The 27,989-nt window shown below is 33.6% G+C and overlaps 1 protein-coding gene across 2 annotated transcripts in view; it reads right to left on the bottom strand.

Annotated features, from left to right (window-relative positions):
- LOC132932157 (Krueppel-like factor 6) overlaps window positions 1-27,989 on the bottom strand; it is a 200,422-nt gene that overhangs the window by 10,539 nt on the left and 161,894 nt on the right. For both annotated transcript variants that reach the window (XM_060998395.1, XM_060998396.1), the window contains one exon: window positions 17,793-18,552. In XM_060998395.1, the coding sequence (XP_060854378.1) occupies window positions 17,793-18,552 (760 nt within the window). The remainder of the gene's footprint in view (window positions 1-17,792; window positions 18,553-27,989) is intronic.

The following is a 27,989-nucleotide window of genomic DNA, read 5'->3' on the forward strand; positions in this document are numbered from 1 at the left end:
TAATAATCGTGATTATGATACACACGTTCGGCGTGAACATTATGCGTATACAATATATAGGTACGGGCGTGGTGGGGTTCTTTGGAAAAATCGAAACGCTTAAAAATGAGAAACTCGGGATATATATATATGCACATATATAAGCTTGTGCATATTATTAAGATACAGAATATAGTATATACCACCGACGAAATCTTCGGAATCCTATTAATATAGTTTAAGCTCTTTTAACGAAAACCTCATGTAATACAAGCGTTGTTATTTTAACATAAAATACATTTAGATGGCGTTAAGCTGATTCACGTGCACCCTTCATCCTGCCTAGTGACTTCCACAAACTCCTACCCCTCGACTGAACTCAAATGACGGCTTTTTCTGACCAAAAGTCATAATATTATGTCGATCCGGATGTGAAAAGAACGAAATATGTGTTATATAATATTATAACTGCAGCAGCTGTAGGTGACCCCCAAAATTCGAGTGAAATTACTAAACAAAGTTTAAAGTTTCCGTCGCGTCGACCACACATCATACGCATATACGTATACACAATATGTATTACTATATATATTATAAAGTAACTGATAATCATATATGTATGCATCGTAAATATATATATATATATATATATATATTATAATATCGTAACAACATGAGCTACTGTTGCAACATTACGACAGCCCATCAATCACCGTCGACGGAAAACAAGCTCTGAAGATTTTTTTGCCCTTCCACTACGTCATAACCCCCCTCCCCCCAATACCGCTTCGAATGTCGTCGCCCATTAATTACCGTTTCGTCACGCGATGCGATGGGACGAACGTGGAGCGAAAAAGGGATTTATAATTACCGGTGGCGACGGCCTATAAAATACCCGGCGATGGTAAAAATGACGTACACTATATTATAAAGGCGAACGGAAAACCCCGCAGAGTATGCGTAATTTCAAGAAGTGTTTAGGAGAGACGACAGGATGCGCTCGTTTATAGAGGAACCGCAGACGTCGGGTCTATATTATATTATTATTACCATATTATAATATCATCGTGTCGCATATAAAAGACGACCTACAGTGACATGATGGAGACGAGACGCGTGCGTGATATTGCGGAAGCTTTGATGGCACTACGTTTTAATTTTGTCGTTTATAAGCGCTACCTTTACTGCCACATCCCACCACTGACAGAGAGAGGTAACCGCTAGATATACTCTAATTAAAATCGTTTAGAGTCAACCCGACAACCGTTCCCCCATACAAAATGGTAGTGAGCCGCAATGCGCACGCTCTTGAGTCTAAAACTTGTCCACATAATGTCAGTTTTATGACGCAGATAATATTATTTTAATACACTTAAGTTTATCCAACTGCTGTAAAATAAACTATTATTATATTATATTAAGCACACCACAACAACGAAGACGTGACGTCATACCCGCCTTATAAGTCTATACGGAAACAATACTGTGGCGATCACAACCCCACCTATAGGAACAGTAATAAAACATGGACAAAATTGTGCATATAATTGATATTTGAAGAGAACGCAAGTTGAAAAACGAACAGATCGTGTACATTTTAAACACCGATTGGATTTTCACCGACTAGATGTGTAGTGTGTATAACATTAATTAACACGGTATTTATAATTTTTAGTAAAACACCCAATAAAACGCTCAGTTAAGTTAAAAGCTGCCGTTATAATCTAATCTACCTAAGTAGATGATTTTTTTTGTCGTCGAGAAATGTATATTATGTGTACAATTTAAAAAAAAATCCATGTAATTTTAAAAAGATTTATGATCAATACATTATATACCGTGAAACCCCTTAATACCGGGTATTATTGCTCATCAAAATTTCGTTGGATATTAGGAGGTGTCCATTAAGGGATGTTTCACTGTATACGATTTTAAAAAGATGACTCAAAAAATATTGTTACTTCGACTTGCGCAAAAAATATTAGTATTATTTTGCTTGTCTCACCATTATGTATATATTTCTTTTTTGGTCTCTGCCTCAAAGTGATATTATTTTTTTACCACCAACGGTAAATTTTTCCAAATTATACGTCTAAAACCAAATATAAATGTCTCGAATGTTTTTGTTATATTTTGTCGTCTCACGGCTCTTTCAAAATCGGTGATACATTTAAACTCTTATTGTACAACCATCGGCGCATCCCTTCGGCGTTCTGGACTTCGCCTACATCGTATGAATCGCGAACATAATGCTCGGGGCAATGAGAACGACAAACTAATAACAGCGGTTCTTATAAAAATTCGGTCACAGCATAAATATAATAATATTTAATTTATATTTTCTCTCACAAGCGTGTTAAAAATTTCAGAACTGCTGCAGATAAGCAGAGAAGACTATGTTTCGTTTTAGGATGGTATTGTTTGACACATAACTCACATCCATCAGAGAATATAAACAAATCAAGAAATATTGTAAATTATAGTTGTATGCGATAAAAAATATCGTGACGAGCGACTGTCCGTCCGTGTACGCCCATCCGATTAAATATAATAATAACGTTGATAGAACAAAATGGAAGGTTTGAGGGAGCTATCGTGCAAGTTACTGACACAGAAATCGTTATTTATACATCCGAGCAAATCAATCTACGGTAAAAGTTCTATTTTTAATATCAAAATTACACATCTACACATATAAATATAATATAATAATACAGTAAAGTTGTATTTTAAACATATAGCAATATTATAATTTATGTATTATATTTAATAATATTATTGTGCACATTGTCACAGATATTAAAATTAGGACGCTTACGTGTATTTAATTTATGTTGGTGAAAACTGCAGTATTGAGTTTTATAAGATATTTTGACTGTGTAATGTACCCGTCGGACGCGTTGATGCTGACCGGATAAAAGACGACGACAAATGATTTTTGCAATTTAAGTCATTGTTTCTAGTTTTTTAAGTAAGTAGGTAAGTAAAGGAGAATAGTTCGACACCGTGATATCTTATGTGACGTTTTATTATTATGCCGTCGACTAAAAAAATGTGTTTTACTCATTTTGAAAACTGTTTAAAACCATTTTAATTTTATAATACTTTTATTGTACGGTATAACAGTATACTATTTCTTTTGACAATGCGATTGTCTTCAACTTTCGTTCAATAACTTTCTTTATGAAACTTTTCATTCTCCTTAAATTTGCCACCGGGGTCGTAATCGGACACTTTTCCCGCGAAAAAACTGTGAAATTCTTTTAGTCGGTATGAGGCGTTTGTTCAAACAATAATAAAACGAACGCATTTCACCAAGGGCCAAGTAGTTCAAATACAATTGTTTATTTAGTCGAAAAGGCCATTTTTCCAAAAATATCTATGCCCAACAGTCACTCAACAAAAAGATAATGAAAATCCAGAAGAATTATTCTCATTATAAAATATATATAATATAAAAATTACACGAGAATTTTTTAAAATAATTTGTATACATTTTATAAGAAGACAGTATTTTAATAAAACAATTTAATTTTTAAAATATTTCATAAAATGTATTGAATTATTTATCTTATTTTTTATCAGTTAACTGATTATAAAATATATTATTATTTCAGTCAATTAAACATAAAAGTAGAAATATTTTTTAATTGAGTGTATTAATTGATTTACAGTTTTTTAATCGCATAAGAAAAATGTGTATATCTATACTGTTTATATTACATATTAAAATATAGTCAACAACTATATTATTCATAATCACTCGCACTCTCAATGTAGATATAATTAGAGAAGTTTAGTCTTACCTTCAATTAAAGTTTCAATCGAATTATATTTTAAAACAAAGCCTTTCCTATCTAAAAATATTAATTATATATATAATATATGGATATGCATTTGTTAAAATTACCTAAATGGGCTAAATGATTATTTAATATTTTAATATCTTATCTACAGTCAAGAACGAAAAATAAATCTCCCCAACACAATAATATTCGATTGGTATTCTCGTTGTTTTGCGTGCCCAAATCCAAAAACGGATAGAATCTCTATTGGAAAAACCAAACACGAATATCCATGTCAATATAGGAAATAATATTATACCCAATATAATATCATATTATATTGTTCATATAAGTGTGGCTTATGAGTTTGTCGTTTCTCAAGTTTATTATACCGTCCGGCTACCGTCTAATTTACCCATTAAACGCCCTTGACAACGACGAAAACGAAGAGTTTTGTTTTACGACCTTCTAAGAGGGTAAGTGGGGAGTAAGGATTTCCGAGTTGAACGAATATAAATACACTATGTATATGACTATACAACAATAATAACGTAAAACGGGCACGTGTATACGCGTGTTTTTCCACGTTTGTTTTCGACGGGATTGTTATCGCGTTCGACGCATTGTAACACTATGTAAACGGCTCTACAACCGTTTACCCTCCACTACAACTATCTATTTCGCGATCCCGCACATCCATCATTCCGTTCCAATTTCCGGTATACGTTCTTCAGTCACGTGCAATAATAATAGTAATGGTATATTGCACATTATACAGAATACAGACTCTGGATAACTCGAATGACGTATACAGCCGATTGTTAGAAAATTTGAATATTATATGTATATCGACTTGTAGACGTATCGTAGAAAAAAAAACGAGAGCCATCCCCAAAACTATAATATCGTGTTTTATATATAGAGTTTATAGACATGTATAAACTTTGATCGCAGTGTATGATGCTGATATTATTTGTTTCCCAAAAATATAAATTACTCTATAAGCAAATGGTCAAACTAATATCTTAAATATAATATGTATATATTGATAGGTAATTACAATTATTATTATAAAAAAAAAAAAAATAGGTTAGTTTTAAGATTTTAATTTTTTACTGATTTCATAGTTTTTTTTTGTGTTATGAAAGATTTAAGCTAGATACTATTTTTATATCAACAATTATGTTTAGGTGGGAAATGGCAAAATAACGAGTATGTTTCTAAAATTTCCAAGTGGTAATTTATTCTGGAACTAACAACGAAACCGCTAGTTTAACACCAGATTCGTCAATCAACTAGTGCGTCCGGATTTCATATTTATTTCATAACACTCTTCTCCCATTGTCGCGTCGTGAACATCAAAGGCATACTTACATATTTTGTTTAAATTTTCTTAAAAAGTGTTATTTTGGGATAATATATAATTACATATATATATATAATAAATGGTAATACAATATAGACACACTTGGTAGGCTTAAAGTCTGAATATTAAAAATAGAAACAATTGTCGACATATATTTATTAGATTTTCATAATTGTATAATAAAAAATATCCAACTGTACAAGTTGATTTCGAAATTTAGTACACATGCATAATATACATCATGTTCCGCAATAATACACGGTTAAGTGTATTTAATTATAATCGACCATATTTTCATCGTTTTGTTAATAATGACATGCCACGATTATAATATATTAGGTGAAATGTGATTGACTTCGCACATGCAGCGGAACACTCGTTATTTCTGTTAGAATCTCGAATCCAATATCGAAATGACAATTACGTATAAACACGATATCATCGAACGAAGGCGATGATAACGATGATATGACATATAACATTATAACACATATTACATAATATACACACTTCGTTAAGATCGACTCAACCCATCTGCTTCAATAATAATATTCATCATAGAGTATTGTTCGAAGAGGAATACACGAATTCGGGTTACAGTAAAAGGACCACTACGAAGCACAGAATCTACACTCAACGTGCTAATAATACGCTATTATTATATTCATACATTGAACACAATCGTCTGTTTTACTATAGTCTATTATACGATATTAATATCGTATGATTATTATAGTTACCCATACAATTAACCATATTATCTCAATTCGTCATCAAATCTACTGTGAGTTCGTACTACAATGATTTATTGATGAATATTATAAGTATTGAATTATTATGATAATTACTATCGCAGTTATATTATTATTATTTATTTCAACACATTGACACTACAATATTATAATACCACCGTCGTTATTTGTCGTTAGTTCGTTATCCACAACTAGGCATAAAATAAAACATAATATTAAAATATATTATGTTCATCACCGATCATCACTTAAAAAGTGCCTGTACGTCATTAGTAAAAATGATTATCAAAATATTATGTGAAGAGCATAATAAACTAATATTATAACACTCGTAATATTACCAAAATGCGATACGTATCAAAGGTCGTAATAATAAATTCACGCGAGTCACAGTGTACACGAATTGCATACCCAAGACGCCGTATCACAATCGTCGAAAATGTAAACTTTGTTTATTATCCAAATAATATATAAAAAATACATATATTTTTCAACGATGTATTTACATACCATTAAAGCCATATAATTTGACGAAATCAGAATATTTACCAGCATGGATATCGGTATAAAATTCTAGAATAAAATTTCACCTACAAACTGTCATGTGTAAATAACTTCGAAAGTGATAATTATTTCGATATATCACGATTCATACGATGTTTCAATCATAAAACCACGAACTCTCGAAATATATTCACATTCGCTAAATAAACAGCACCGCTCTCTTACGAAAATCTATTATTGGTCAAGTACGGATCACGTGTAGCGTTTTAGTGTTATGACAGACTTGTTCAGGGAGTAAGACGAGTGTGGCACGTCTTATTTGTTGTATACATGTGGTGAAGGATATGCAAGACATACGGTCGATTATTTTGTTAAAATGAATAATACAACAATTATTTGTTGAACCTGTAATAATGATCGGACACAGTTGGAGCGTATATGAACACGTGTGTATTTTATTTTTTATTTAAATATAGTATATGCTGGCCCTAAAAAAATGTCTTATTAATAATGTATTGATGTTATAATATTTTAAGACAACACATAGAATAATAAAAAAACATGAATATAATATCGAATATCAGAACATGATATTATGATAAATATATAAGATCTAGATAAATAGTAATTTTACGAATTAGTTTGGTGGGGATAGGATTAAAGTTGGATAATTGTTCGTAATAGACATTAGTTTTGCAAAAGTTGAATTTAGGATGTAATTTGCAGAGGGACATGATGGTTTTAGTAAAGGAGCAATAAAACGAGTGCTGCGAGATGCAACTTTACAACATACCCACAAGAGAATAGATATGTGAAGTCAATCGCACATGGAGGATTATTTTTCATTCACGGCGATAATCATCAGCTAGGCCAGTTAGTTACAGAACTTTCCTAACAGGTTCACGGTTATGCCGGAGTTCAGTGTTAATTTCATATCTTCTTTCTCGGCGGCGTATTGTATATTTTCAAGTGGATATGCCATAGGAGTAAATAATACAATTAAGTTAAAAAATCATATATATTTTTCTCCCGGAGAAGAGGGGTATTAATCCGCTGAAATTAACACTGCTGGGGAGTTTTTAGAACAAATAAAATAAATCATAAGAACTTGTACATTTTTCTGATTCATTAAATATGATCATGATTTACGTAATTATAAACATTAATATACTGCGATGATGGTGTTCGACTTTTTGCTCCAAACGGCACACGATATGATATATCACGCTAAACAAACGGATATTATGTAATAATATACGGGTTGATAGCACGGGATAGAGGTGATCTGGGATGGGAAAACGGTTGGCTGAGACCGATTTCACCGAAGTTTTGCGATAAATTACGTTTCACGGCCCGCTGGTTTCGGCGGTGCGACCATCGTATAACACAGCGCGCAGTGTCCGCGTACGGAACGCGCGCGAGACCGAGCCGGCTAACGTTGTTTGAATATTTTAAAGCCGATCCTAATTACGTCGTGATTTATGACGGGCCGCTGCGGTCCGACCAAGGACGCGCACTGCATGGTCATCATATGGTGTACCGAAATATACGCGCACGCCCTGTACATACACACGTATATTCGTATATATGTTTCGGTTTTCATTCCACACCCCTTCGTCGAACAACCCTAGCTACATAAAACCACACCGCCACCGACGAAGTCGTATTTGGGGTATAACGAGCCGCTGAGAGGACTACGGCGACAACGACGATAATAATAATAATAATAATAATAATAATAATAATAATAATAGTAGTAATAACACAGCCACCGGACGGCGTAGCTTAAGCCTGAGCCGTGCGATGCTGCGAGTGCGGGAGCGGGTGACATATACATTGTGGCCGAGGACTTTTGCAGCAGGAAACAATGACAGTGTCGGGTGCCCAGAATGAAAAATGACAGTTGACCGTAGTGGTTCTTCTGTCGTCAATCAAAATGTCACTGGATCCTCCACGCCACCGCCTCTCTGCTCGACGTTTCGGGTTGTGGCCGTATATACGTATATACGATGCATGATTCCGCATATTCCATCCCCTCGACGAGGTCGTCCCTCCAGCCAGTCACAAGTTTTTGTGTATATATACATGTACACACCGTGCTTGTCGTGTGTCCTTTAATTAGACTCTCTACGTGGAGGTTAGTCGCGGGGTAAGTTTGAAACGGGATTACGTCGCCCGTTGTCCCACCGCGCGCTCGCTAAAACCTTTTCGGACAGTTCATAACCACAACCACTGCTGCTACTGTAGATAAGGGAGTGGGAAAGGCGGGTGTATATATTTATATATATATATATGACTACAGCCTCTAACTATAGTGTATATACGAGCGCCAGTGCCGTGCTGGTAGATTTTTTCATTAGTCCGAGGAAAAGAGTGAGCGAGAGAGAGAAATAATAATAACGAGAACCGAGAGCTGAACGAAAAAAATCTATTTACAACCCCTGAGTCGACCGCGTATTAAATTACGTACAATTCTTTAGAAACTTATTATTTTGGATTTTTTTTTAGTTTTTATCATCATAATTATGCCCGGGGACTTTATAGTCAGGCTCGCTTGTAAAAACGAATATATTATATTATATTATATACCACGCAACTTCGGTTTATGATATATCACAGACTAAAATAGTAACCATAAGTTTTTCTGACGAAAAATGTATACGATATTAATATTATGTTGTTGTTATAATACGATGAACGAAGGAAGCATTCGAAACGCCCTAATTTTAAATAGCTATTTTGTTCTTTTTTTCATTTCAAAATTACCAACTGTCAATCTATTACTTAGATTTGTTACGTTAACCGCGTTGCAATATACTGCTTTTTTTTTAAATTTTGCCGAATTGATTCCGACAGTTAAAAAAAAAACCACTTCATTATATTGTATTGATAGCTTATAATAGTAGAAAAAAAACGCTACGTCAGAGTTTTTCGATATTTTTATATAACAATCCCAGTATAAATTTAATAAAGTATATTTTATTATATTATATATCACAGCTGCAGTACAACGATCAGATCAATTGATACTGACAAAGACATTGCAGTAGACGAATCGCTGTCCCGAAATACTACGTGGATTTAATTTTGGGATAACCTAGAAACCACCGTTTTTGTCTTAAGACATTAGTATCACATTCGTCGCCAAGATTGTGCGAACGGCATTTGAAAAATATAAAATACCGAGCACGTGGAGAAGAAAGACACAGACGACTGAAATTTAATATAAAATCGGTTGAAAAAATGAATAATAATACGCGGCGTTTACCCCGGATACCAATTAGAGAAATCTTGAGCAAAATTTTCTACGTGAATCCTTTCAAACCTAACTGTCTGTTTATTACGCGTAATAATAAAATACAAACGAGCATCAGACATACTATTATAATAATAAAAATTACGGATATGATATTCGATTGAAGTAATATTTATAACTCGTACTATATTATTGCAGGTTACATATAGATAGGTTCAATATAATAATAATTAGGATACGAACACCATTGTCAGTATCATATTTATAAATATGTGTAAATAATAATATATTATAATAGTGAATCACGATCCTGGTACCTATCGGCTATCATATTATAGAACAATAGGTATCATAATATTATCAACAAGGCAGTATGTTTTGTGAATAGATCCTTATTAAACCCACTAAACCTAGGTTAGCTAAAGAAACTCCGAACATATCTGCTCCGATGAAATATCGCGAAATTACAATATTAATTATGATAACGCGGTATTACATAAAATATATCGTTCTGGCAAGACCACACGCGCTTATTCGCGGTATTATTGTTATTATTATTATCATCATCATCATTATTATCGTTATTATTGTTGTGCATGATTATATATCTATATATACAGACCAGCCGTCTTGGAAGAGGTCCAAAAAAACTGCAGTGTTAGGGCGTTTGCAGTGGTGTCTCGATACCGTTCAACCCTTTCGCAGAAAGATTCCACGCACTCATTTCGAAGGAAAGACGCAGAGGGTGTGAAAGGGAATGGGAGAGAGTGAGAGAGAGTTTGGAACGGAGCCGCCGTGACGTAAAACGATTAAACTCAATACAAATGCGTATCCGGTTTTCCGGCGAGCGCGATACGTGCAGGTATATAATGTTATAATAACAACAACAGCACAAAAGGCTACGTTAACCTATAATATAATTTACGTACATATATATTGTACGTACATAAAGGCCGTTGATGGAAGTCCCTCCCTCTAACCCTCTCAACCTCACTGTACGAATGTATGAAACACTATAATATTATAATACACAGACGCGCATATATACCTCTTTGTACGGCAACCTACTATACATTATGATTTCGGCGTCGAGTACGATTATTTAGCGCATATGCGCATCGATAAATAAACCGGAATATATATGCGGAAACACGGGCCAGTGATTAATTAATTTTACTAATGTGCGAGGCCGCTCTACCGCGGTCCACGAATCAGTTTTGGCAACGATCCGACAATGATGAAGAATCCGTTTGCCGGTTATAATGTAATGTTAAAAATATATACTGTATAATATAATTTCATCCATTGTAAATAGGTAACTTAACTAAGTTCATAAATAAAATTTTAAAAAATGAGAAATTTTGCGATTTATATGGCTTAAAAAAATCACCATGTACAATAACACGATGAGCGGACGTTAAGTTTGCTTGAATCGTTATGAATATAATATAATATTGAAGTATTTATATAAAAAAAAAAAAAAAATTTTTAGAAATTAGTAAGTTGCGCTATGTTAAAAATTCATTACACATACAATTTTTTTGATTTAATTTTAAAACTTGGATATAATATTTTAAATCATACGTTATATATATAAAAAAAAATACTGCAGAACTGCACGATTTCGAGTACTTACTTATTACTACAATAATTATAACGATGTGCAAACAAAACCAAACAGCTTTTTAGTTACTTCACTAGTATTTTGATGAAACGATAATGTATGTAAAACTGACAATGTTTATAACGAGTAAATTTTTTTGGGGACAGAAATGCAAAAATATCGATATTATCGATTTGTGTAACATACAACCGAGTGTTTAACAATCTATATATCAAGTATAATACCCATCTATTCCCGAATAGTTATCAATTATTGAATGCTAAATATAATTATATGATATACTAACATTGCATGTTATACTGTGTAATTTGGTAAAATATAAGCATAATTATACGTCATTATAATTTATAATGTGTGTTTAAAATTTGATAGTATGTTAATTATATATTTACGAGCTCATGGTTTTTGGGTTACCTGCGGCCACGGCGATGGCGCCACAAACTTTTCAGTTAGTAATACAGCGAGAGTCATGTCGAGATATATCGTTCATCTACTTCATTAATTACAATAACAGAACATGCAAATCACCTTTTTTTATTATAACGTCAATTACCCAACTCATCTAACTTTTCGATAAATATATTTATGTGACCGTGTACGGCAATAAGTCTAAACTATGTATAGAAACATCTTGGAATAGTAAATCAAACTGATCTGAACATCGACGAATAAACGTAGTTGTATGCGAGTGGTATTCGTAACAATATCGTGAAATGTCGTGATACAATATTATATAATGGGAAGATGGGAGCTGGATAACCACAATCATAAGTCCAAACATTTTTAACTCCCTCACTGCGGTCACAGCAACCGTGCGCTGTGCATAGACAATTTAACAATTTTTCGAATCGTAGTAAATCGGTTAGGGGAAAATTCCTCGATGGCGAATTATATTATGAATATATTTTTAAAAGAATAATAAGATCATATATAATAGTACATACGCACGCGTCGTCGTATCGCGTGTGGCGGCAATGGTGATGACATGCATTCCGACGGCGCGACACAAATACTGCCACCGACGCCGCCGAGACGTCCGTTCATCGATTCGCGTGCTGCGCGCTCACCCCCGCAGCGGAAGTTTCGCGTGTAGACGCTTTAAACCGCAATAGCATTTTAGGACGTTTCACCCTTCCACCACTACTACCACTATAAACCACCGGTATTTCGGTACCGATAAAACAGTTCTACGTCAAAAGCATTTCCGACAAAATGGCAAAAAATAAAATAAAGGGTGAAATAAAATACACACATGAGAACTCGTCATTCTGTTAACGATGACGAAAAAAAACAACTAAGAGTCGATGTCATAATATGGAGGAAAAACTCATATGAAATATACCTAACAATAAGTACATTCTATAGAATGTCCCGCAGATTCGTCGTCTGTTAAAAAAAAAAGATTTGGAGCTTATCGAAACGTCAACCGCACAGTAATTACAATAATTATATTAATGATGTATCTATATATTTTATACCTACTATCTCATTGCCAATCTTAGTGATTTTTTTCAATTTTAAATTACTAAGTCGGAACTTTTTGTTACTCGCCGACGACACATTGTAGTTGAAGCGTCGAGTAAGAAAAATAATTCTCTACAAATAACGTATTATATTATTGCAATTGTGGAAATTTCAAAACGATACTCATGAGTTATAACTAGGGCTAGGATTTCTGTGCATTGGCATGTTTTTTATAACTTATAACTTATATAACTTTACGTAGTATAACATATTGTAATATAATTATGACTTAAAAATCATGTTATCGTCAAAACAGTTTTTATACATACAGTTTTAATCGTATAGATACTTGAATTATATGGGTACTTATTAAATGTGGTTTTTATACCAAATGGCCAAATAGAAATAATAATAATACGTACATTTGAATTCGTATTCTGTATTATATCCTATAACAATATATTATAAAGCGATGGTGACACACTGACACTGCATTAAAGTATATAATTTGTAAAACGAAGAAAAATAAAATACAACTAACAGGAGATTGTTTTGTAAAAGTCTACTTTTCTGATTTATACAAAAGACATTAGTTCGTAAAATTGCTACACATTCTTGATGATATACATACATACGGGCGAAAAAAATCGGTAAATTAAACTAAAGTGAATTAGTAAACATCTATAACAATGAGAACTACGAGCGTGTAGAATAAACGTTCGGGGCCTGTTGAGATAATCCTAAGCCTTGTCCGGACAAACAATGAAATATACATTAAATGTATTTTTGTTTTCAAAAGGAACGTCTTTAAATGGGCCGTAGACAGATTTCGAAAACAAGGGTCTTGACATTAATTCAATCGACTAAGCCCCACGTATTCTAACTTTATATTCAGAAATGAGTAGTATACTATATAATATTATATTTTCCCTCCTTCAAAGTATCTGTCAACCGTTGTTAAATTATGTAAAAATAACGCTTTGAAAATAATAATAATAATAAGCGAATTTAAATAATTCTTGTATTACAAAGATAAATATTCATCGATTAGCGATTCTGTAACGTCTTCAAGTTCCGTAATCCAATTAAATGATGACGACAATATCAATGTGCATTAACATAATATATAATTATTTTCTCATAAAACTCTTGTCTTCCAAGTTTTTTTTTTAAATATTACTCATTTAAAACGATATAATTAATACAAAAATGTAAACGAAAAAATGATGTCACTAAAAGCAGTATAAAACTATATATATCCTTTCGCGACTCTCGATATTATTATTTATTTCACGCAGGTTGAAGATTTATTGCAGACGAGGTATACTTCTTACAGGAAGCTTGAAGTGGATTACCAAGGAAATCACAAACTCCACGACGTCTCCCGGGATTAACGAAATTTGAAACAGTCAAACTGATTTCATGTTCGTGCAAGTGTATGCACTCACATTTGTTTTCTTTTTAATACACACATTAAAATTGTGCATTTTATGACACGTCTCAGGAGTTGTAGCAGACGGAGTATAAATGCTATATGTAGAGTTATAAAAATAAATATAAAACGTGCAACAATAACCATTCAAATAATAAATACAATCGGAAGTCGAAAACTGAAGATGTGTAAAATATCAATAATAATAATAATAATAATAACAATACGAGTAATACGCCTACCAGCTACGTATGAAGCATGGAATCCCTTCAAGACTTTTACGCTTTATAATACAATTTATTATTATTCATGAACAGTACCTACACTTTTTATTTTAATTAAATCGTTAAAATTATGTTTACTGTAATTCTATTTGTTTGTCCACAACGCATGATAATCAATTCTTTAACCGTTTTTTAATTAAACACATGTATAGCAATTGTTACGGTAATCGAATGACGTAAACAGTATAATTATTACTATACTAATTACTATATTTACTATTCAGTGCAAAATTCACAGTGTTATGCAAATGATAGAGTATAAGTTGACATATAGTGAATGTGAAAATCTCAAAATCTGTTATAACATAATCTAAAAATCGGTAAAAAAAATCTTATTATATTAAACATAATGAATTGCTCAAAATGTATTTTAAGAATGTATTGATTACAAAAACATAACTAATATTTGCTAAAATTTAAAATTCTATAAGAAAAGATTGAAATATAACCATTTTATTAGATGTGTGTCAAATACAACCAATTATTAATTGCCATCCAATATCGATGCAAATAACCGGTTTCACAATGTTTTGGTTAGTAGGATCAGTTTACTGATATTGTTACATTTCATTTACATAATGTGTAAAATTACATTTACAAATTTATAACACTATAATCTAACCTAAACTTTAAAATAAAACGTTGTGAACTATAATAATTTGGACTGCGACCCAAAGACGCGTTGGCACGGTCGGTGCAGTATATTATTATTATTATGAGTATAAATGCAGTCTTTCTTTATAACCGCGAGATGAGTCCGTAAGCGCCGTCGTTGTATTATATTAATATAATGACGGAGAAGCCATTGTTTTTAACACCGGCGTACCTCGAAAACCCCATTTACTAACACCTACTACATGTCACTGATATATTTATAATAAGTTTTAATTTCAATCACCGCACCGGATGCTAATTTCATTCAAATCGACGACATGATTGGTGTAAAATTCGTCCCAGAAACGCAACAGTAATAGGAATAAATTATTATAAACGACAAATACCTGCAGTGATAATGGTGGTTATTGTAGGTACGATAATAATGAGTATCATGGACTTAGGTACTTATGATAGGTAATACGTTATACATTATAAAAATACTTGGCTTGTACGAAGTTATAATTATATAATAGTATTTGATTTTCTCGTAACCATCCCAATTAGCTTCAGTTTTGAACCACGAAATATTATAATGGATATATAGCAATGAAAAAAAATATATTACATAAACTCGGAGCTCCAAATATTTTAAATCTCGTTTTAAGGTAACTAGGCGACTTGTGTCGTTTTTGATGCAAAGTCTAAAGAGATAATTCCTCGAAAAAACTTTCAAAATAGCATCGAGATTAAAAATATTTTGTCCTAGCTCAGATGCGTATCGACGGAGATGACTACAATCGACCACAATAATTGCGACTACGATAGCGATTTCGTATTCACAGAGTCTATACGATAATATTATAGAAGTTGAAGTCATATCACTAAAATCTTAGAGTCTGCAAGTCCCATATAATATTAATTTATATGTTCGTTTCACTCGCAGTCGAGTTTGGTTATTTTAATGAAATTATAATGATACGACTCTCGTCTAGAAAATGCCACTCAATATAAATCTGAAATCAACCACGTAACAAACATCGATCGTTAAAATGTGTCGTATGGCTGTCGATATTTAATTAGAGACCGACGTCTAAAAACCGCGGAATTCGTTTTATCCACGGCGTCGGTGGCCGCACTCGAAAAACCGGAATCCTGAACGAATAACGATCGCAAACTGTATTCGCGCTCATGCACTGTCTTTCGTGAAATCCCGATGTGTACGTATAATATATACGCCCACGTGAGAGAGAAAGAGAGAGAGAGAACGCGGAATCGAAAAATTCACTAGGGATTTCCTTACCGCATCAAACAGTGGTGAGATGGTGAGCGTGCGAGGGTAGGATTTAAATTACAAAGAAAGCGTCCGCTGGGTTTTGCTGCCGCTGCGCCAGAGAGAAATAAATAATAATAATAATGAAAACAGTAGAGTGGAAAAATAAAACCTCAGCGACGACTATTTGCACCATACCTATATATTAAATATATATATTGTATAAATACTACGGATCTGATATAATGTAAAGGAGGAAATTTATCTGAGACGATGAATTTCCGGGTCCGGTACGCATCCCCGCGAAACCTAACCGTTCGCAGTTCACCTTTTTACGTTTTTTTGGACCAAACTAAATTATACATGCATGATGGCGCGATACAAATAAAAATAAAACTCATGTTCTCATATATATATATATATATAAGAGTTAAGATAGATATATAAGAGTTTCGTGTGTAACGAAATAATGTATAAACTGCTGCTACTTTCCACCGGATTGAAACAGTCTGCTTAAAAAGGTCATCGTCGTCATACATTTATCGTGTACGAGATAAGCCGACTTTATAAAAGATTTGGTGTGAATCCTGAACCATTCAGGAAGATTCGTACCCTATTCGTGACGTTTGATCAGTGTAGTGAGATGTCACTGCAAACTCACTATTTTCGGAATTTCGTGGTCGATGTTTGACGGAAAATAACAATTTAATTCGAGGCCTAATAGTTAATACTAAACTGTCACGTATTTTATAAAACAGAGTTATATGTCAAGTATTTTTCATTTAACTTGTTATACACCGTCAAAAAACAAGTGAGTTATACCAAATAAATTGAAATTTTTTAATTTTTTAAAAGGCCAATTCGTGGTAGTATAAGAAATTCTTATTATAGGTATAAATACATTACAGCACGTATTATACTTCTAATCATAAATATATTAATTATTATGTAAGTTTAAACTTGAGACTGAACAGTACTAAAACGTATCTTTTCTTGAATCAAAAAATTTATTTATTAAAAAAAAAATAATATTAAAATATCCATTGAAATCTAAACAAAATATGTATACATACATTTTTATGTGTAAGCTTGAGAATGGTCGTATTGACAGTCAGAATTTATTACAAATCATATCGTTTAAAGTCCCCCGTAATATGACTTAAGTTAAAACCCGAAATTGTCTATATACTCGATCGAGAGCAAAGAACTGTGTTCTATTATGTAGATCCATTATAAACGAGTATTATTATTTCAAACATTTTTTATTTGTTTTAATAAGAAATAAGTCGAAATTAAAGCACTTGATTCGAAACTTAATGAAGCATCAGTTGATTAGTATATATTTTATTGTATTCTTGTTATATTACACAGCATAATATTATAGTTCGTTTTGGATCGACTACAGCACTTTTGCAACCCTCTCCCCCCAAAAAAAAAATAAATTATTTGATAAATAAATTAACACTTATAATGACTTACCGGTATGCGTCCTGAGGTGAGCTTTTAAGTGCGAGCTTTTCGTGTATACCTTCTCGCAGCCGGGATACTTGCACTTGTGTATCTTCTTGGCGGCATCCGGTGATAGGTGTAGTCTCGGGTGGTACGCGACCGATGCAGCCGTGGTGATGGACAACACCGGAGCGTGGACAACCGCGGCCGAGGCGGTGCCGGTTTCGCGGTGCGCTGGTGACGCGGCGGCGGCGATCGCCGTCGACACCGCGGCCACGGTTCCGACCGCCGTCCGGCCGCTGACCGTGACGGTGGTGTTGGTGCTGGCGTTGTTGGTGCCCGTGGTACTGACGGTGCTGGCCGGGCTGACGGCCGCTCCAGACGCAGTCGGGGCGACGGTCACCTTCAACAGACCGGCGGTGGTGGTGGCCACTGGTGTGGCGTGGGTGGACGCGGCCGCGGTGGAAGTGACCCGACCGGAAGTACTGACGGTCACGGCGGTAGCCGCGGCTTTCGCTGCCGCAGCAGCGGCCGCGGCCGACGATAGCAGCGACGCCACCACTGTCGGCGACACGTCTGTTTCGTCCGGTGGGCTGGGTGGCGGCGTCGCGAATCCGGACCAACACGTCGATGGCGAGCTGCTGTTGGACGTCACGCTACTCGCACAGTCCAGACCCACCTCTACCTCCACGCGCGTTGACCACGTCGTCAGCCACGGTGACTCGGACCGCGTGGGTGACGACGAAACCATCGGTTCTTCCTTTAGGTACCGTTCCATCTCGTAACAAGTCTGCAAAATTGTGTTCGTATATTAATAAAAATTGTCGTTGTCGATGTTTTTATTGTTATTATATTAAAGTAATATTATTTTGGCGTATTTCATATACGCAGATCTCAGTGTTTTTCAACCTGTTTTTTACTCGATAACTCTTTTTGATTTTGAAAAATGTCATCACCCCTCAAATGCATAGGAAAAAAATATATGACTATTATTTTTTATACTGGACATATATGTGTAAATGCACCTAATATGAACCTAAATGAAAATGATTAAATCGTTAACGCATTAGCAGATTCACTTGTATGCTTTCAATCAACACCAAATTTCTCGAAAGTCGTCCAATATTTTGAAATTTATAATATTTGTTACTTTTTGTAATTATTTCATACTAATTTTAAATATTAATCATCTAATAAAAGAAACAAACAAATTAATCTATACAAAAATAGTATTCCTTTCTGAAGAGTATTGAAGACGGAGACTTTTATTTAAATTGTGTATTATTATATTAATACTTGAATTCATTGGATTATATTTTAAAGCCACTGGACTCTTTTATTTACATTGCATTTTAATATACTACAGCTGGCCAGAAAATTGGACAATTCTCACAGGACAAACAATGTACGTAAATAACAATTATTACTATTTTCGGACGTGTAACAACAAAAAATACGTCAGCTAAATTATGTGATATTGTAGTTCACATGAAAGTTTAAGGTATAGAAATAAAATAGGTAATAACAATAACATCGTTTACTTTATAAACGTCACTGGTGTACTTTGAATATCAATATCGAACTATATTTTATTTGAAATATATTATGCCAAGAGTTAATTACGCACTAAACCTTAGGCGTGCATAATATTATAATAATATAGTTGTACTCGTTTCCTTAAGCCGAACGATAACTACATGAGTATAACATATTAAATAAACGCAAATATGAAGTTATCAGTACTGCGTATATATATATATATATATATATATATAATATATATTATAATATAATTTAATCCTCTATATATACACTGAGTATATGCGAAATTTAATAGAATAAATTAGCCTTTCCGTAGCCTTTTCTTCACACGTACACACGTATGTCGTATATACCTACATATTCCAGTTGTACACATCGCACACAATCCGTAACCTATTACGATTTATGGCTCTAACTCGGCGTACACATAATATTATAATATATTATACACGTGTACACGCCGTATATACATCTTAGCGACACGAACGCAAAAATTGAACTTTTTTAAAATAAGAAAAGAAAAATAACACTCGGATTGTGTACGTGCTCCATAATCTACAGTAATAATATGTATAATATATAATAATATGTCGTATTGCATTGTGTTACTGAGATACGAATAAAACGAATAATAATAATTAAAAAAAATAGAGAGAATTGCTAGGTACACGACATGTATTTCAAAGATATACATTAACGCGATGATACATAAAAGTTATTTTAATGCAATTATTATTTACATTCCATTATGTTTATGTATGCACTGTTTAAGTAATATATTATGCGCCTATATATATTTGTGCAACATTTAAGTGCATTTATACTGACTCGGAGTGTTATCAGCAGAAAATAAAAAGCATAGTCGATTTAATAGCTCAACATACACAGAAACGCACCTTTGTATACAATTATTCTGTTATGTTTAAACTGTTTAAAGCCTAAATCCGTAATAATAATAATAATATAATAACAATTAACAATTATGAAATTAATTACGAAATAGATATTTATGCGGACATAATAATATTATACTACATATTATGTATAATATATACACAGCAGTTTCGATTAATTATTGGAAAACGCAAAAATGAAAAATAAAACTTATTTTATTTTACTTTATTTTTTTTTTGTGTATTATTTTCAATTCATGTATTTTATTATTCTCAACTGTAAACGCATGGGTCAACAATCATAATATTATTGTCAACAAATTGTTTTTGTTTTATTTTTTTCATTTTTTCCACTCGATTACACACGCTGTGTCCTAGACAACAACTTTAATAGTATATCAAAAAGTACCAAAATGTTAATTTTGTAGGTCACGGTGGTGTGTAATAAATTCAATAGCTACAGTTATAACCCAATTAAATATGTTATAATGTATATTTTCGTATGATATTTAAACCGAATGGACAACGAATTATCGTCATTTATGATACATTATAAGATTTTAATAAAGTGAATATTCACTGTATAAATGTATATGGAAACCGCACTTTTTGCGAATAGATATTTTGAAAATATAATAAATGTCATGAAGTAAAAAAAAAAACATAATTTAATTTAATATAAAAAAAAAGTTTTAGTTTTGTTGTGATTATCGTATATCCATTCCATCTTATACTTTCATTTACTCTCGTAAAACAACACTAACAATTATTAAAATACTACTCATTGTTCCCCGCTCTACACTGGAATTTTTTCATTGTCCTTTTTGAGGACGAGTAATTTCCTATCAATTATGCCACGGGATACTTTGGAGAGAGATGAAAACGATAAAAAAAATATATATAGAACAACTATATGAGGTCACCCTCTGCAATCGACTCAGCTTCAGCGCCGTCGGAAATAATATTATTATCTGTATTACGAATAAACTCCGTAGGATCAGTGTCAACTTTTATTATTATTCTGTTTATCACGTGAATCATATGATAACTGCACTGTCGCAGTGTTTATTACTCCATCAAACCTTCCCGTCAATGTCGAATGACGATTATCCAAAATCCACGACGGGACTCGTCCGTTACGAAATTCAAACAACAGCTGCTGTACAGACGCGTGAAACATTATAAAATAATTATACAATTAGGATTTACAATAAACGACAGTGTATCGCGACTGAAACAGAATAATATATGATAACTAAATACCACGTTTGTACGGTAACGCAAAATCATATCAACTGCATCATTTCCATCATTTTTTTGTTACAGAGAATGATTTATTTTGTAATTTATTTGCGGTGATATACATTTTGGTGGAAATTAATAACGAACGACGTTTATCTGTATTTACGGGTATATTCATACTGTTATGCTATCTCATAATATTGTTTTTACCAAACGTAAATTCAGTATGTCGTACGTTAGACTCATGAAACACATGTAAGTGTGAAATGCGTAACCCTACGACTAATCAAGTCAAAAATCTCGATTCGTAACAGTAATCTTATCACTAAGACAGACGTCCAAGATTTAGACTCTGGGTATAATAATAAAATAGATGTGGCGCAGTTGGGAGTTAAATTGCGAATACAGTGGTGATGTTGATGCGTGATATTGCAGTGAGAGAAGAGTGTACAAACAAATTAGTGCATCTATAACGGTCAGTTCTTCAGCTTTCACTCTATTACGTTCAATCTGCTGCTCATTTGGAATCGCATCTTTTGTCGAGTGTGCGTGACTTGATAAGACGTCCGATGTCAACTATAAACGCGGAATACTGACATATGTATCCTTCTTGTACAAGTTGTGCAATTTATATACATAGAGGTCGGCTCGAAAAATGGTGTGCACGCTACGTAGGTTGAAAAGTCATACATCCTATTGAAACGCGCGTGCGATAGATGATGAAGGTGTGGCGTGGTCTCCCCCACCCACGTATAATAATGGCTTTTTGTCGAGTTTTAACGAGCCGCGAACTTCATGTTCTACGCTCTTGGAATAACTTAAAATATATATACGCTCGTCATCATGGAAAGAGTAAACAAACACCCGCTACTACTGTCGCCGCTGCTCTACCACCATACACGATATATACAGTATAAATATGTATATACATGTAGTCAAAGTTATAGTCCCTGTCGCTTGTATACACACACAAGTATATATATATATATATATATACATATGCATGCACTCCAGCGTGTGTTTTCCGTTCTCTTTTATACACTAATCCTCAACCCAAATCTGATTTAACCGGAACATCGACACACACGCAGACGATCTTATTTGTGACTTCGCACACTTCACTTATCTCACGTGCCACGTACGACGCAATTGAAGTGTACGGGGATGGTAGGAACGAAGTAAACACGACGGTAGTTATATGTTCAGGTCTATACGCACTATGCAGACGGAATGTGTGCGAGATTGGAATACACAAAACGAGGGAACGGTTTTCTTCGGCCCGGTGTAGTCAGTGCAAATTACAATTAACAAGTACGCACCCTTACATGCACGCTTAATACTTACATATATATATATTACATAATATATGTAGAAAAATATTCGAGTATACGAAGCGAAAACGCACATCAAACCTTATCCACGCACAGAGAGAATTTCATCGCGGACCGTAGGGGTTTATGGGGGTAGGAGGTAAACACCACATTCACACCAAAAAAAGGTCCCATCTGTGTGAGTTCCTATTTATATATATATAATATTCATGGATATCGTATACACATATTATATAATGTATGCAAGTCTTTGGTGCGATGGCGGTAGCAGCTATCGGATCTCCATAAAACATAAGCGCATGCGTGCATGTGTGTGTGTGTAGTGTGTATTCCTGCAGCTTTATCTTTCACTGTGCATTTTACCTTTCACAAGAGATTTAATTTAAAAAAATAACGCACAGCAATCAATATCGTGTGTTCAGCCGAATGTGATGGTGAGGAGTGGGATGTGGCAAGGGACATCGTATCTATTTGTTTTCTTTCGTGTTTTCTCTGTCCGCTGAAAACGAATTGACTTGACGATGAGACGCCGGGCGGGTGGGTGAATACCTAGCAGCCGATTATATATATATATATACCTTATGTATATGCGTATAGCAGTCGAGATTGATGTCGCTACTGCGCATCAATCTCCGCCGACCGCAAAATCTGTTCGTGCTCGATTACAACTAGAAATTGAATCCATATTTTACGCGTATAGGCCGATACCCGGCTGGTGACGGCCGTTTTGTCCAAGATTCAGAATAAATCACGGATGGATAACGCAACCGATATATTTGTGAGTAGTGAGAGTTAGAGGGGTGGAAGTCATGGGACTTGAATGATATAAATACGCTGTTTTATACTTTTCTCCGCGGACGGCAGTTTCCCGAAAACCGCAATAGCCACACATTACGTCTGGAAATAAAAACAAACTCGTTTCCGCCGCCCGCCACCCGACAGGGTATTACGAGTATCAAACCCATGCCCCTACGCTCTGGCGGAGTAAATTTTCTGAATTTCCCGGTCACCACACGTGTGATCTCATCCACGAAGTACACTACAACGGCGTAGGCGCTATTAATCAAAACCTTGTACCATGTTCAACCGCATATAATAATATTATAAGTTATAACAATTCAGTCGTATATATATATATATATATATAAATGCTTTAGCTGTAAAACGTACACACAAAGCAACGTGCGTGTACGGCTGTATATATAAATGACCTGACGTGGTCATACCAAACTTTGAATTGCCCGCCGCCCGCCACCTATAGCTGTAGTATGCGCGGTCGGCATTTGGCTTTTGGTATTCGTCGTGCGCGCGAATCGCCTACTCTCTTGTTTGTACATTGTTACCATTCCCGTCACGTGCCCGGTCGAGCGGTTCGTCCTTTGTTTTTGCTGACGACAAAAGCCGCCAGAAAACTTTGGATTTTGTCGGCGTCACTCGCACTCTTACGGGCAAAGGCAGTGGTGGGCCAGTCGTGAGTACGGAAAAAAAAACTGTTCTCGTTAGACGTGCTTTTCATTTGATATGATATTATACGAGTATAGGCGTATACGTACACGTTCTGCTATACCTCAATACCAAAAGTCTATGGAGAAAATTAGTGTCGATTTTACGCCCCCATTGGGCTGTACTATTATAAATCGAACGGTATGTGGTTGTTATCGTTCACGTTAGGGTCGAGTGCGTATTAAATTCATAACATACTATAATATATGTTAACATATTTACGATAACAATACGGGGTTGACTCAAGTCATCAGAATAACGGTGGAACGAGCGACATTGACTCGTCTGTTGACCCCTAGTCTAATAATAACCTAATTTTGCGGTTATGACGTTATGATAATGTAGATAACAAAAAACGTATATAATAAAATATTTCACATTATTATTCTTTTATTAATATATGTATTATTTATTATTAATTTATTTGTGTTTATTTATTATTTCTTTTTCCATTAAATCGTTCATGCGGTTTTATCCGTAATCATTAACCACGTATTTTATTTTACATATATCAATTAATCAATATAATATAACTCTTATTATTAACGTATAAAGTCTTAAATTATTATAAACGATTATTTAAAAAGTATCAACAAGGTCGGTAAGGAACTGTTATTAACACATTTAGTTTGTACGTTATAATACGCTTTGAGACATCGTAGTGTTTATTATTCTAAAAAAATGCTATTACAACAGGAATTGTATTTTATATTTTTTACCACCATGCAGACATAAAAGACAGAATGAGAGAGAGTAAACCAATAGCTAAACATTAAATCCACTCCAGTACTTATATACGTGAATCACTAACACTAAACTAAATAATATTTATTATATAATACGAGAATGCACGCGCACAGTTACATTACGACTATACAATAACAAATTATTTTATATGGTTATGATCGATTTTCGATACATGATCTTCACGCGCTACTTTATATTTTAAATATTGTACCTATATACATGTATAGTATATATTGTTATGTAGTAAAATTGTAAAAACAATCGCAACAGTCGAGTATACAAAGTTGTGTTTAACGTCACGGCATTAAACGTATATAGCATACAAGTGTCTACTTGTACAGAGTGTACTACTACAGTCTACAGACATTATCCGTTGTCCGCTATAGGAAAACTTATGAATTCTAAGTATTTTTTTATGTATATATTTGATAAAAGAATTCAACAAAAAAAGTTTTTAGCTCACGTTAAATTGATTACAAACAAATTAAAACCCCCATGTAAATTGTATGAATGTTTTTATGATTAACACTATAATTAGTGACTAAGCGAATTAATTTTGATTAAAAATACACGGACTAAAAATGTATTTTACCACAGAGTACAATATTACTGTACAATTGATTTACGTTTAAATACCCATATTTAAAAAGTAAAACACAATTTATTATATGTTATACAACAAGTTAAACATTATTTCATTATATTGTAAACATTCGAATCATAGTGAAAACAGAAAGGCGAAACATAGTTAGGCAATATCGGTACTCTAAAATATATAATAAAATACAACATAATAATTTAATACGTTAGAAGACCACGAATATATAAATATTGGACTTTGTATTTTATTTCTTATTTTTATTACTATATTGATTTTATAAACTATTCTAGTAAAAGTCGAGTGGTATCTGCAATTCAAGGAATTATATAAATTCTCAGATCCCCAAAATGGCTGATAACAATATTGTGTATTCTACCGGAGCTCTATTTAATAATATATTTAGTTAGATTATTATTATATAAATTATACTTTTATCGTAAAATATCCTCTTTTGTTTTTTGCATTTTCGGTCGCTAGATATAATTTACACTAGTCAATAATCACCATTTAAAGATACTTAAGCAGCAGTGTTTAAATTTAATATAGGAGGACATGATACGGTTCATAAATCATGGAACACTAATTCTAAAAATAAAACAATGAAACGATATTATAGTACCTGTATGAATTATAAATAATATAGTAAAATATATTGTTTACGGTACATTTGTATCTTATACAATTAACTGCGGAGTACAGATCTATATATTATGATCATGTTGTTTGCTTAAAGTTCAAATACATTAATTAAAAACGTCAAAACCATATTTGTAGATATACTTTTTAATATTATAATATGGCATGTTTTGATTTGTTGTTATTATTAAAGCTATAACTAAATTTAAATATAAAATAAAATAAAATCGCTTTCTCAAACAATGTTATAGTAATATAGATCGAATGAAAAGAGGAACGATGCGGTTTAGCAGTCTAAATATAGATCCATACCGTTTTTACCGAATTTCGACCAACGCTGTCATAAAGATGCACGCTACCGTACGTAATGGACTGGTTGGTTAAGTTTAGTTTATTTACGGTCACGGTACATGCTATACTATAATATAATAATAATAATAATATAAATGTCAAACTAGATTTTAGTATCCTGAAAGCCGGTCACCGGCTCAATCTCATATGCGTCGATCCTTATCCAGCGCTACTACGCGGACGTGCGTGTAATGCGCGTATATGCACGATAGTTGTACAATATATATATATATATATATAGAGTTTTCGGGTAAACAGCACGTGTACGGCGAATAATTTACGACCAGCGGTAGTCTATTCCCACTGCGATCGTTTCCGATCGGATACCGCTCGACGGTAATCGAAACAGCAACGGCGGTGCGCAAATCTCCGCAGTCCAGAGACTGGACGATGTAGCAGCCCGGGCCTCAACTGAAAGGATTTCGATCGGAGTTATTTTCTACCTCATCACGGGCGTGCCGTTTCGTCCGGTAAATATCTGATGGCAGCTGTAGCCGTACACCGAAAAACGTATTTTCCACCATTTGTTTTGGTCCTCATTACAATTATAAATCATTTCCTCTATGTTTCGAACTTCTGTGTTTACGACTTTATCGCGGTCAATTTGATGAAAAAATAAACAAATATATATATTAGAACGCGCACACTTAAATTCCCGACGTTTCGGAGTTTATGTTAAATAAATAATATTACATACATTATAATATTGTGTTTGTTGCGTTTTTTTTCCAAACGTTATTATATCCGAAACGGATTTCCCGGGTATAGCGCCGAGACGTTAAATCACATAGTGGAGGAGTGGAGGTGAGCGATGTAGCACTTTACTAACATTGATATATTACATGGTGTTTCTTTTATCGCATGAGTTGTTGTATGTAAATGTTTTGTTTAATTTCGAGGACTATAGATAGATAGTCATATAATATAGTTAAATAATATACACAAAATGTATTATGCTATTCTAAAAAGACTGTAAAACAAATTTATTTTAAAGTTATTACGCGTATGTTCTTTAACGTGGAATTGTTAAAAACGAATTTCCCTGTAATAATGGCATGTAGTACGTGAAATAAAAAATAATACTTAATATTTGAAATAAACTCGGACAGTGCCCAAACCCACGCGCTATTGTCACAAATACTTTTTGTTTATCGCAATACTGTCATGATATACATATACGGCAGGTACTCACATATCGTATATAAGTATAAATAGTATAATATCAAGAATTTACCGTTTACCGTGGAGCTAACTACGTGATATTGTTGTAGTAAAATCATTCCTATGCGATTGTACTGTTGTGTTTATGAACTAAGACAGGTTTTTTTAAAAAAAAAAGCACGAGAGAATCGGGGAAAGAAAATAGTAGTTATTTAGTATA

The sequence above is a fragment of the Rhopalosiphum padi genome, chromosome 1 (genome assembly GCF_020882245.1).
Source record: "Rhopalosiphum padi isolate XX-2018 chromosome 1, ASM2088224v1, whole genome shotgun sequence".
Lineage (NCBI taxonomy): Eukaryota > Metazoa > Arthropoda > Insecta > Hemiptera > Aphididae > Rhopalosiphum > Rhopalosiphum padi.